At 44.5% G+C, this 13,539-nt stretch overlaps 1 protein-coding gene across 15 annotated transcripts in view; it reads right to left on the reverse strand.

The window, feature by feature from the left end:
• LOC135037197 (protein 4.1-like) overlaps window positions 1–13,539 on the reverse strand; it is a 388,175-nt gene that overhangs the window by 49,776 nt on the left and 324,860 nt on the right. For 11 of the 15 annotated variants that reach the window (XM_063954534.1, XM_063954533.1, XM_063954530.1 and 8 more), the window contains 3 exons: window positions 6,882–6,944; window positions 6,008–6,046; window positions 1,099–1,278 (listed from right to left, as the gene is read on the reverse strand). In XM_063954534.1, coding sequence (XP_063810604.1) covers window positions 1,099–1,278; window positions 6,008–6,046; window positions 6,882–6,944 — 282 coding nt within the window. The remainder of the gene's footprint in view (window positions 1–1,098; window positions 1,279–6,007; window positions 6,047–6,881; window positions 6,945–13,539) is intronic. The other 4 variants (XM_063954544.1, XM_063954531.1, XM_063954532.1 and 1 more) reach the window with 3 other exon arrangements.

Consider the following 13,539-nt stretch of genomic DNA (forward strand, 5'->3'; position numbering starts at 1 on the left):
ATCAAGCATATTGCACCCAAATAGACAGAATTTAACTCCATACAGCAGCTAAATCTGTCTTAAGTCCTGGTTACCGTAGAGATTTCCCACAATTTCTGTTCGCCCCTTCAGGAGGCTGCGAGCAGAAATGTGTTCTCCACCGGGCTGAATAACAAACGAATTGCTCCGTGCGGATGATCAATTATTATGTGCCCTACACATTAGGTGATTGGCCGCCGAGGTACCCGACGGCCGACGCGGCAGCTGGGGGGTGCGGCTATGGGGCCGTCACTTGGCCCCATAGCCCTGCGTAGTGGCGCCGAGAGAGGGGGGTGAGGGTACAAATTACCTGGGCCCATGTCTGAAGGAGGGGCCACGCCTCCTTTGATTAGGCCATGCCCCCTGAAAAGTACATGGGCCCAGCCAGGCTCTCTACTGCCCTGGCTGGGAGGCATGCCATGCTCCTGTGAGTGGGTGCTTCTCATGTGCTAGACACGCCTCAAAGAGGTGTGGCCACCCCCACATGCTGTGGCCACTCCCCCTCCAGGAGAGGCAGGGGACCCAGAAAGTTGTTGTACCGGGGCCCAGGATTTCTCTTTGCAGCCCTGGCCCTGCATGTTAATATGGACGAGACTGTCCATATTGGCATGCATGTATAAGCGACCTGGCACCAACGATGAACGAGCGCGGGGCCGCTCATCGTTCATTGTTGGTGCCTACACACTGAACGATATGAACGCGTTCTCGTTCAATAATGAATGAGAACGTTCATATCGTTCAGTTAGATCTATAAGTGTGTATTAGTGCCGCCGGGAGAATAGAATCTCCTCACTGTATGTTCATGCAATTAAGAGCAGCAATGTCTCAATTTCTATTGCATGCTCATTTTACTCCTGTAGTTAGGCTTACTTACAGTTTGCAGTAACAGCATAATTAAACAGATGCAAAAACGCATGTTTGCAGTTACAATGGCAAAAATGTACACTTTTTTTGCTACTTTCTAAAAACATAAAATAGCTATTACACAGTGCTTAAGCTTCTCCTTCCAAAACTTTAATGACTGCCTCTTAAAAGATTTCCAACACAGATTTGTTTCGTGCATCATACAATTAAACTTACCCCATCAGTGCCAGTTTGGACCTGTCCATTGAAACTGAGGGTACGGAAAGGAGAGTGGGTGGAAAGGCGTTTATCCCACTCACTGGGACGTGGAGCAGGAACGGACTCCATGAAACTTTTCTTCAGCTCACGGATACTGGCGTGGTGACGAATAATTTCCTCTTGAGTCTTCTCTAAGTCCTGAGAGAAGTTGTTGGGATAGTTGTGGAGTGAGAAAATGGAAGGATTTGAAAATGTATAGCAGACAAAAGTAAAGGAGTATAAGATAAAGAAAAGAAAAACAAAGGAGCCAAGGGGGGAAAAAAAAATAATAATAGTAAGTAGGCAGAAACTTGAACCAATGAAAAATATCATGAATATACCACACAAGATGGAACACACTGCAGTGAAAAAGATAAAGCACCTGGCCTGTTGCAATCATTGGGTAGTAGACGCCAAATGCGGTAAGCAAATCACGCTATGTAATTCAGATGGATAATGCAGCCATTTAAGAATTTCTCATTATATTAAGTAAGAAACAAAGAAACATGTGCCACTGTAGAATGTTTACAGATTTTTTATTTACAATTACAGATTTATGTAGTTTGTAAAATTTCAGCCTCCACAGATGCCAGGGAAGTGAATTGATTCAGCCCACAAAATGGCTTCACTGTCTCTAGGTAACAGCAACTATTTAAAGCTGCAATCCAATGAAAAAGAGGTTTTATTTTGTTTATTTTACATATTTCTTTATTTGTTTATTTTACATATTTCTTTATTAAACAAAATAAAGAATTATGCTACCTGCAAGAATGCAAAGTTAGTTTTTAATTTTCCCATTGTATTTTTCTTTTATGCTGCTCTTTACAATTTAGAGCCTACTATGTTTTACGTGGTTACCATACCAGCAGCAGTCACATGATATGATATAATGGGGAGAAGCTTTGGAAAACCACTCTCCTCAAAGTGCAACTTTTATAGAACTATGCTATTCTCCCTCACTTCGATGTTTAGCCAGACCACTGAGAAACTGTCATTGACTAGCTACGATTCAAGCCCGTTTATGCTCTCCTCATAATGGGCTTTAGTACTGAAACTAAATGTTACTCAGCTTACAGACACCTTCAGCAGCTGCCATATAAATCTCCCCTACAGAGGTTTTTCAAAGAGAAGAATAGTTTTCTGGGAGCAAAAAAATGACTGAAACCAACTTTATCTTACAAAAAGTTTCTAAATTTGCTGGTCAAAAAAAGTGTATATCTGGGATTGCAACTTTAAGAGGCTACCTAAGTACAGCCAAGAGTAAAGTAGACTACTTGTTGGGGCACTCTTATGCTAATTTATGTATCATATGAAAATTGTAGTATGGTTAAACATATATACTAAAATACTTGTGTATTCCTACAACACCTGTGAAACTATCAGAACATCTGTAGGTCTCATATATGGTATATACCTTTTTTAGGCGATCCAGTGTATGGGCGAAATTATAAAATAATCTCAGAGTGAAATATGGGTCCTGTTGTATGTCTATAGACACCTCCAAATAGGTTGGTCCCCATCTCAGCGGCAAACTAGCTATGTTGGTATAAACTACTATACCTCACTAATTGAATATGTTTCTGTGCAGAATCTCCTTGACAACCAGCTTTAAGAGGCTTGCAGGTAAGCCATCATCGAATGCTGATTTGTGCTGAGTACATTTAGATTGGGTTTAAATCTTTATATGTGTTTCAGGAGATTGTGAGGTAATCAGGTACACTATATTGCCAAAAGCATGTAGACATCCATTCTAATTAGTGTTTGCCCATTTCAGCCACACACATTGCTAAAAGGTGCATAAAATGCAAGCATGTAGTATGTAATGCAATCTCTATAGTAAAACAGTAGTAGTAGTAGTAGTAGTAGCAGCAGCAGAACGGGCCAAACTGAGCAGCTCAGTGCCTGAGATGTATCAAACCTTACAAACAGTGAACATGTTGCCCATAGCACCCAGTTTCTAGCTAGCATTTTTCAAGTACATTCTATAAAATGATAGGTAAAAGCGGATTGGTTGCGACAGGCAACTTTGCTACTTTTGCACTTTTTAGAAGGTTTGATACATCTCTGTCATTGGAATCTCAAAGATCTGCCCTGCTAGAGCTGCCCCCCGGTCATCTAGAAGTGCTGTTATTGTGAAGTGGAAATATCTACTGCAGCAACAGCCACAAAGCAGGAGGCTACACAACTGTGTAAATATAATCTGTGCTCAGTTGCAAACCTCTCTCCAGAGTTCCAATGTGCTTTTGAAAGCAACATGAGCATGAAAACGTATTTGTTGGGCGCATCATGGATTGGGTTACTGTGTGAGAAACCACTCACAAAAGCAATGCTAAATGTCGGCAGGAGACGTGTGAAGCACAACGCCATTAGACTCTGGAATATGTTCTTTGGAGTGAATAATCATCTTTTACCATATTGCAGTCTGACACATGGGTTTGGTGGATGCCAGGAGAATGCTTAATACAAAACTATAAAGATTGGCGGAGAAGGCGGTTTTCATGGTTTGGCTTGGGCCCTTTTTTCTATTGAAGGGAAATCTTAATACTACAATGTAGGGATGGACATTTATGGTCGATGTTTGGTAACCATCTATGTTTTTCTTTTGATGTTAGTGTTTTTACCATTCGATGGTGTCATTCCGATGTTTGTCACCATCGAATGGTAATGATTTGAAGGTGTTCCAATGGTTTACGGTTTCATTAAGTCATGACAGCTACACTGTCCTTTGCTTCTTCCTGGCTGCTGTGTGTCTGTTTCAGGGCATCTTGGGTTCATTGGAGGCTGTCGTGACTCTCTGTCTGCCTCAGACGTGCCTGCTTTGATCCCTCCCCTCTCTAGGCTGCTGCTAGGCAACAGGGGACAAATTAAGCTCTGATTGGCTCTCTGAGGGAGTGAGAACCAATCAGAATACATCCATCGCCCCTGCAGCAGCAGCAGCAGCCAGCTACACAGCTCATGAGGTTGTCATTGTTGAGAAAAGTTAACCACTAGTAAAAACCATGTGCTGGGAGTCGGAAGACACTGTCCTACTGACTCCTAGCATGTCACACATGTCTGTGTGTGCTGTTGTGGTCCAGTCCGACTCTGGCAACTGTGAGACATCCTGCAGCAAGCTGCTCCACCTCCGACTCCTCCCACTGCTGACAGACGCTCTGTCTAACTCCGCCCCCTCTCCGGCTGTGTGGTTATATTCCATATAACAGCATCAGTTACAATTCCGGGACCTGCCCCTAACCCCACCCCGTGCCAGCTTCGCTGAAGGGGTACTGTGCATGCACATATTTTTTTTTTGCATATGTGCATATCATATGAATCGTTTTTTCCATCGAATACTTTTGATGTGATGGTTAGTTACCATCGCATCGAAAGTTTTGATGGTGGAAGCCCAGCCATCATTTGATGGTTGGCTTCTGATGTCCATCCCTACTACAATGACACTCTAGTGCATGGGTCTTCAACCTCAGTTGTGTGCTTCAAACATTATGTCAACAGTTTGGCGGAAGGATCTTTCCTGTTTTCAGAGAAAATGGCCCAATGAACAAAGCAAGGTCCATCAAAAAGAATTTGGGGCGGCAAAACTTGACCGGTCTGCACAGAATTGAAACTACAGTTGCGAGTCAACCCGTATCACCAAACATCATTAACCACTCTCACTAATGCGGTTAAGGTTGAAAAGATGCCTATTCCCAAAGCCCTATTCCAAACTGTAATGGAAAGCCATTACAGAAATATTGAGTCTGTATAGCAGCAAAGGGAGGAATAATTTCATTATAATTACCATGGTTTTGGAATGAGCAGATAAGAAGCGGATATGGCTGTTCACATACTTTTGGCCATGAAGTGTATTTCTGTTTTTACTCTTTTGTGAAGAATGTACAGATGTGTACTCATACATCTTGCCCTAATACACCACGCAGCGGGAGATGCCTGACGTAAGTGAGCTGACAGGTCTTATGCAACTGTTAGTGTTGGGCGTCTTGTTTTACTGAAAATGCGTCTTATTTTCCTCATTATGTGTATTAGACAAACAAGCAGATCCTGCTAATTAAAATTATATGTGGCATGCCGCATATCATTTTAACCAGCAAAAGATGTTTGTGCGTCCTATTCGCATTGTTTAGAGACTAAGCTGCATTTAATGATAAAAAGCCGCACTATCTGCGCTACCAAGTCACGCCATGGCATGGTATGACTAGTAGGGCTGTTTAATGTGCAGGAAGGCTAGATGTAGGTTGACACATCTGTAAAAAGGCGCACAATGCAATACTTTACATTTAACGTTTGAGGTTGTTTTTATTATACATACGTTCTGTGCAACTTTTACATTACTGGTTTATGTAATTTCAACAACTGTTTCATTGTTAGCCTATCACACCCTAATCAAATGTTACAAAACCAAATCATATACAGTACGCCACATAATTTGATTCAGACAACAGATGTGACTTGGACGTCACAATTAAAGTGGAAAACTTTGTCAAAATGGTGTACATTGTGAGGAACAAAATGTCTGCTATGTACTGCCATGATGACAGCTGGATCCAGCAGTACTTGAAGATTACAGTGGTGCACTAACAGCTAAGGGGGATATTTACTAAGCAGTGATAAGAGTGGAGACGTGAGCCAGTGGAGAAGTGCTGATGGCAACCAATCAGCACTGAAGTAACATCTATAATTTGCATACTATAAAATTATACAGAGCTGCTGATTGGTTGATGGGGCAACTTCTATACTGGCTCACTTCTCCGCTCTTATCACTGCTTAGTAAATGTCCCCCAAAGTTACATACAGTAGGTGCCTATAATGTGACAATATTATGGTGAACCTGCACTGAAGGTGTCTGGAATTTGCCGACTATTGGGAGAGTCACTGTCTCATGAATACTCACTATATGCCCGGCAGTGGCTCCTGTCTCTGCAACTCTATGCTGTCATGTAAGAAGCCAAATATGAAAAATGATACAGGTGTGTCACACATTGTCATGAGGCTTGACAGGGCACAGAATGATCACAATTAATACAGGGTTTATTACACAGGTTATAGAAAAAAGTAATTTCAAATGACTGCAGCACTGTTACAATGGCATCCATCACACTCCGTTATAGCTGATCTCACATTAGCATGTTGCCATTCCTTAAAATTGCATTTTCAAGTCCAAACAACGGTAGCTACAATACACACCGATTTGTGTAATCACATACATAAACACAAAATGTGAAAACACAAGTTTGGACCATTTTTACGTGGATAAAAAGCAGCAGTAAACCCCCTACTCCTTTAAAAAAGATGTACACATTACGTGTATTTTATGTATGCCATTGAAAACTAAGCAGCAAGAACTTCAGACAAGAACATGTGGTACTTTACGTCCTTTGCAGCAATATCAACCAGACCCACTGCATCCGGGGAAATACTTGTCTGTCCCTGGACTTAGCATTAACATTTTGAGCTAGTCCGGCTTCAATTAACTGATATTAAAAAAAGAGAGAGAGTCTAGATCAATTAAGTGAGCCCAGGGTAATCCTTTCAGAAAGTCAGTGCTAAGTTCAAGACAAGCATTTACCTCCCTGATGAAATAAGTCAGCTTGATGTGTCTTTGGAGAACATGCAATAGCACACGATAGAAACAAATGTGCATGCAAAAAATAAACATGCAGACAGAAGCCTACTGGTACTTATGCTGGTAAATACACACAACACGATAAAAATTATAGTAAGTCCAGACGAAAAATGGGGTGTGAAGCGCGTGAATTTATACCAACCTCCAACATTAAATTGCTATGTCTGATATATATGTTTTCACCCTCTAGTTTCTTTGCTCTTTTCTGTTGAAAGTGAACAAAAATAAACAAACGCAATATAAAGTTGAAAATAGATAATCCTGCTGTTAGGCAAGAGGTAGAAATGAGAGCCAAGCGCTGTCTCGTGTTCAGGACCAAATATGTTCTTAAGGTTTTTCCTTTATTTATTTTTAAATAATGCTAATATTACAGATACATAAAACTATTAAAACACAAGGCTTTAAATTAGAAAAGAAAATAAGAGGTCGTCATTAACTAGCTCTGGAAAAGCAAAGTACAAGCTCCTATCTGTTTACCAGGCAGCCACAGACAATCCCCAAGATGCTCTAAAGTTCATGGAATAAGGCACTTTAAGAAACTAAAGTAACGTATCTTACTAATAACAACTTTGTTCATCATCCTGGCTCAGACCAGGGATGTTGGTGTTAAAGTTTCACCCATGTTGTTACCCCCTTCACACCAAGGCAGAGACCAGGGGAAAACGGTTATGTAAACCCGGGTCGTGTGTCGGTATGAAAGAGTCAACCCAGGTAATGAGTGCTGGGTCCGCCACTCTGGTCACGACCAGGATTTTTCCCGAGTCCATGCCTCAGTGTGTAAGGGTATTTAAGAAAAAAGGATTTTATTGAGCGCCTTTTAATGTTAGGTCTCCCCTTTCACATCGTAGCGTATCTGGATAAGTCCCAGGAAAAAGCCTGTTAATTACCTGGGTTATGGTCCCTGCACACATAACCCGGGTGGACCCTTTCAAACAGATACAAGACCCGGGTTTACCTGGGAATTTCCACCGTGAACAGCTCAGTGTGACAGTGGTATTAAGTTACTTGAGCGTTACTTAAGGTGTTTAAGTAAGCCACTGAAGTTCCCCACTGAGCATTGGGTCTCTGGTCCCAATCCGTTGAGCTCTGTGATAAGAGGGGTGTAGTATGGTATGCCGGCGGCCGGGCTCCCGGCGACCAGTATACCGGCGGCGGGAGCTCGACTGCCGGCATACCAACAGGATGGCGAGCGCAAAGGAGCCCCTTGCGGGCTCGCTGCGCTCGCCACGCTGCGGGCACGGTGGTGCACTACGCGCGCCACGCTATTTATTTTCCCTCTAGGGGGGTCGTGGACCCCCACGAGGGAGAATATCTGTCGGTATGCCGGGTGTCGGGATTCCGGCGCCGGTATACTGTGCGCCGGGATCCCGACATTCGGCATACTGAAGACCACCCGATAAGAGGGTTTGTGAACAGTAGTCCTACACCTCTGCAGAACTTAGCAAGCCACTGCAGTAAATGTGATCTGCTCAGAGGAGGCTCCTTGGGACCTTTAAACAATGTGTCACTACAATATGTCGCTCTGTTGGGCTCTGCATTTATGGGATAAGTGGCAAGGATGAATTAAAATGATGAGCAAGGGTGAGATAGAAGGCATGATAAAAGGGAATGATAGTTTAAAGATAGATGGTGGGTGGTTTTGAGAGATCCATAAAAATAAGAGAGGAGGGAGAGAGCTAGAAAAAAGGAGAGGATGATGACACTGTAAGAGGATAATTTTGAGGGTATAGGAATGGTTAATAGTGCCAACAGGAATATGAAGTTCGGGAGATATGCAAAATGGGACTGAAAACACAGATTTCTGCATTCAATTCTATGATATCAAAACATATTACATATATATAATATTTATATATATATATATATATATATACATACATACATACATACATATACACACACACATACACAATTACATACAAGGGGTGTGCAGTAAGTTTCTGGATACACAAAAAGTATTACATTTACAAACAAAGTGAACATTACTGCACATTTTTTCAGTGTTCACCAGAAGAGTTTATACAAAGCTGCGTGCGCTTAAACTGCTTGGTGAAGCAGTTGGACCAGTACGAAGCAGGTGTGTCTTCTACATGCTGGATGAAGGTCTCCAGTGCAGCTTCTGGTAACTGAAAACTAACCCCACGCATCTTGTGCTTGATGTGTGGGAACACGTAGTAGTCGTAGGGAGTAAGGTCTGGACTGGACTGTGGATGACCAAGCTCCGGATGCCTTCATGGGCCAGAAAATCCACCACTTTCATGGACTTGTGAACAGGTGCATTGTTGTGATGGAGAAGAGCACCAAGTTTTTGGACAGTGCCTTGAAATTACTTCCAGCACTTGCACCAGGCAAGTCATGCCCACAAAAACATCCACCATCTGCTTCGCCATGCTGTGTTCATGTTAAAACTTCTGTGGCGGCGCACCTTCAACTGGGGTCTTCTGGGCCGACTGTTGCTTGGATCTCAGTGTCAAAACTGTAGATCCAGGATTCATCGCCACTGATGATCTCCTACACAGAATTTGAGCAAACACCATCAAACCTGGGCAGTATACTGCAGCACCAAGTCAACCGAGCCTCCTTCTGCTCTCGCATCAGTTGATGGGGCACCCAGTGTGCAGAAACCTGTTTTAGGTTAAGTTTTTCATGGAGTATCAAGCAGATGGATTCGATGAGATGCCTTATCTCCTTCTCTAACTGGGCCTCTGTCACCCTAGCATTCAATTCAATTATGGCCCATGCAGCAGCAACATTGTCCTAGGTGATGGCAGACACAGGTCCGCAGCAGTGCTCCTCGTCTTCCAGGTACCACCCATACTGAAATTCAATAAACCACTCAAACACTTTGGTTCGGCATGGTGTTTCTTCCCCAAAAGCAGCTCTCAGTCAGTCAAAACTTTCCTGCTATTGCTGACCACTCTTATAGTCACAGAAGATCATGGCTATCCAGTGGCCTCCATAACACATTTGTGAAGGTAGTCAACATGCCAACTTCCTCTGTGTGCAGTGCTGCTTATATACGGTTCTGTGCCTTGAGATTTCACAAGAACGTTCGTCAGAGATTACAGTTCATAACCAGTCAGATTGTGTCTACTCTACCTATGCACTGCACATCCCAAAACTTATTGCACACCCCTCATGATTATATTTATATATATATATATATGTACACACACACACACACAGAGAGAGAGAGAGAGAGAGAGAGAGAGAGAGAGGGAGAGAGGGAGAGAGAGATGTATCGAGAGAGTCACTCTGTGACTGTGTGGATAACGCTGGGAGTGGCTAGGAGCTCTTATTGGGTTAGCAGCAGGTCTATCACACCCAATGGGAGGCTCTGCCCTTTGGCTGCTGTGTGTTCAGTGGTGTTCACAGAACAGGATTAACAATAACAATGGGGCACACCCCAAAATAGGCCCACTGCAACATACCCATCCAACAATTTACACATAAAAATCGGGTCAAATTTTTTCTTATACTTTCAATGGAAGTTTGGAGAGCCAAAAATTAGTACAGACCATAAAAAAAAGGTACTGTACCAGCCAAAAAGGTACAGCTGGAGGGCATGCCACTGCAGCAAGTCTCTGCACTGTAGATAAGGAAAATAAAAAACCCTTTTACTGCAGCGTCCTATGGGGGTCATTCTGACCTGATCGCTCGCTGCAGTTCATCGCATCGCAGCGATCAGGTCAGAACTGCACATGCCTCAGGCAGAGACGGTCACTGGGCGGGATGGGGCTGCACGGCGGTGTTTGGCCCCCGTTTTGTGGGCACGGTCCGACCAACGCAGGCATGGCCGATCCGTGAGGGGGCGGCCCGCAGCAGCTGAGTGACGTAACACGCAGCCGCTGCGACCAGGGCAGCGACGAGTAACTCCCGGCCAGCCGCAGGAGCTGCGCTGGCTGGGAGTTACTCTTCAAGTACAAAAGCATCGCCGCTGTGTGATGCTTTTGTACTTGTGCGGAGGGGGGCCAGCCTGACATGTGGGGCGGACTAGCCCTGTGCTGGGCGTCCCCCCCGCATGTCAGTGTAAGTAATCGTAGCTGTGCTAAATGTAGCACAGCTACGATCAGGTCTGAATGACCCCCTATGTCCTGCTGCCAGTCCGACTTCCCCCTCCGGCATCAACATTCCCCACTCCCTAGCCACGGCGCAGGTGGAACAAAAGCTGCTGCAGCCACCGGCATAGATGTGTATGAAAGCGGCGCAGCAGAAGCCTTTCATAGCCCTCGATGCGCCGCATACTCTCTGAGCCCCGGAGCCTCCTCTGCGCGTGATGTCACAGAAGTGCCTCCCAGCCACAGCCGCGCACAGATCTCCAGAGGCCCCGACTCCGCAACACAGCACTTGGGCTGCCGGCCTGGAAGCCCCGAGATGGCTAATGAAATGGATAGAGTGGGTGATATCGAAGAGGGTAATGTCTGGACGCTGAATCAATGTAAAAGGTGATAGTGCTGTGCAGTGCAGTGGGTGTGCAGTGTCACTGACACTGCATAGCACTCTCACCTTTTAAATTGATTCAGTGAGTCAGACAGTTCTGCCAGCCAGTCACTATTGTTAGCGCCGGTGTCCCAATGCACCGCATTACAGGGAAGTAGACAAACTAAATAAACTACAGCTCCCAGCAGCACTTAGAGCCAAAGCATTCCAGCGCTATGGCCTGCTGGGAGCTATAGTTTATTGAGTGCATCTTCTTCCCTGAAATGCGGCGCGTTGGGACACCGGTGCTAACAATAGTGATTGGCTGCTGTGCGAGTCTCCGGGAGAGCCACTGCCAAAGGGAGGAAGCAGCCTAGCTGCTTCAAGGAGGAGAAGCATGAGAAGCATTACCTGCCCCTCCACCACTCACAGTACCTCCGGGCTCCATCCGCGGCACCTGCACCTCCCCACCACTACACCAGCCCCTCTCCCACCCGTGCCGCCCCCGCAACCCCCCACCCGCGGCACCCCCGGATCCCCTCCCCCATCCGCGTCTCCCCCACACCCGCCACTCCCCCAACCACAGCACCTACTAGGTGATTCATCAGGCCCTGCATGCGCTGTTCACGCCATTGCAAGGGGCTACGACCCCTTAAACATTGCGCGCCCTTTGTCCGTGCAATATTTAACCACTCAAACAATTATGATTGGAGGTAATACTCCATATAATACAAATACTGCAAGCCACAAGGGTATGCAAGGGTTAAGGGGGCATAGCCTCTTACGACTATGTGAACAGCGCAATCACCTAGTAAGGTATGTATATATGTGTATATATATATATATATATATATATATATATATATATATATACACACACATACATACACACACACACACACACACACACACACACACACACACACACACACACACACAGATATTAATGAGTCTGGTGAATGCCCTTGTGAACACCATAAATGTTTCACCTTTTCAGTTTATATTATGGATTTTACTCCATGAGATGCACCCCAGCGCTATAAAAGGAATAAGAGAAAAGAGTGCAGATAACTGTTGGTATGTATTTTATAAAATCATACACATGCAAATCAGAGAAGAAACACAGGATGGTAAATACAATGTTTTAGTGTCTTTGCTTCACACTGTCATCAGGTGCAACTAAAATTAAAGACAATGAAACTTTGGATTTTTGACCTGAATGCTTCAACGTTTTGTACCTACCCATTGTTGTCAAAGGCAACGTGCACATTAACTACATGCATGTGGATAGCAGTGCGCGTCATTGCTTTTACTGACATATTAAAAGCATATCATTATATATATATATATATATATATATATATATATATATATATACACTGCTCAAAAAAATAAAGGGAACACTAAAACAACACATCCTAGATCTGAATGAATGAAATATTCTTATTAAATACTTTGTTCTTTACATAGTTGAATGTGCTGACAACAAAATCACACAAAAATTATCAATAGAAATCAAATTTATTAACCCATGGAGGTCTGGATTTGGAGTCACCCTCAAAATTAAAGTGGAAAAACACACTACAGGCTGATCCAACTTTGATGCAATGTCCTTAAAACAAGTCAAAATGAGGCTCAGTAGTGTGTGTGGCCTCCACGTGCCTGTATGACCTCCCTACAACGCTTGGGCATGCTCCTGATGAGGTGGCGGATGGTCTCCTGAGGGATCTCCTCACAGACCTGGACTAAAGCATCCGCCAACTCCTGGACAGTCTGCGGTGCAACGTGGCGTTGGTGGATGGAGCGAGACATGATGTCCCAGATGTGCTCAATTGGATTCAGGTCTGGGGAACGGGCGGGCCAGTCCATAGCATCAATGCCTTCGTCTTGCAGGAACTGCTGACACACTCCAGCCACATGAGGTCTAGCATTGTCTTGCATTAGGAGGAACCCAGGGCCAACCGCACCAGCATATGATCTCACAAGGGGTCTGAGGATCTCATCTCAGTACCTAATGGCAGTCAGGCTACCTCTGGTGAGCACATGGAGGGCTGTGCGGCCCCCCAAAGAAATGCCACCCCACACCATTACTGACCCACTGCCAAACCGGTCATGCTGGTGGATGTTGCAGGCAGCAGAACGTTCTCCTTGGCGTCTCCAGACTCTGTCACATCTGTCACATGTGCTCAGTGAGAACCTGCTTTCATCTGTGAAGAGCACAGGGCACCAGTGGCGAATTTGCCAATCTTGGTGTTCTCTGGCAAATGCCAAACGTCCTGCACGGTGTTGGGCTGTAAGCACAACCCCCACCTGTGGACGTCGGGCCCTAATATCACCCTCATGGAGTCTGTTTCTGATCGTTTGAGTAGACACATGCACAT

Source organism: Pseudophryne corroboree, chromosome 2 (genome assembly GCF_028390025.1).
Source record: "Pseudophryne corroboree isolate aPseCor3 chromosome 2, aPseCor3.hap2, whole genome shotgun sequence".
Taxonomy (NCBI): domain Eukaryota; kingdom Metazoa; phylum Chordata; class Amphibia; order Anura; family Myobatrachidae; genus Pseudophryne; species Pseudophryne corroboree.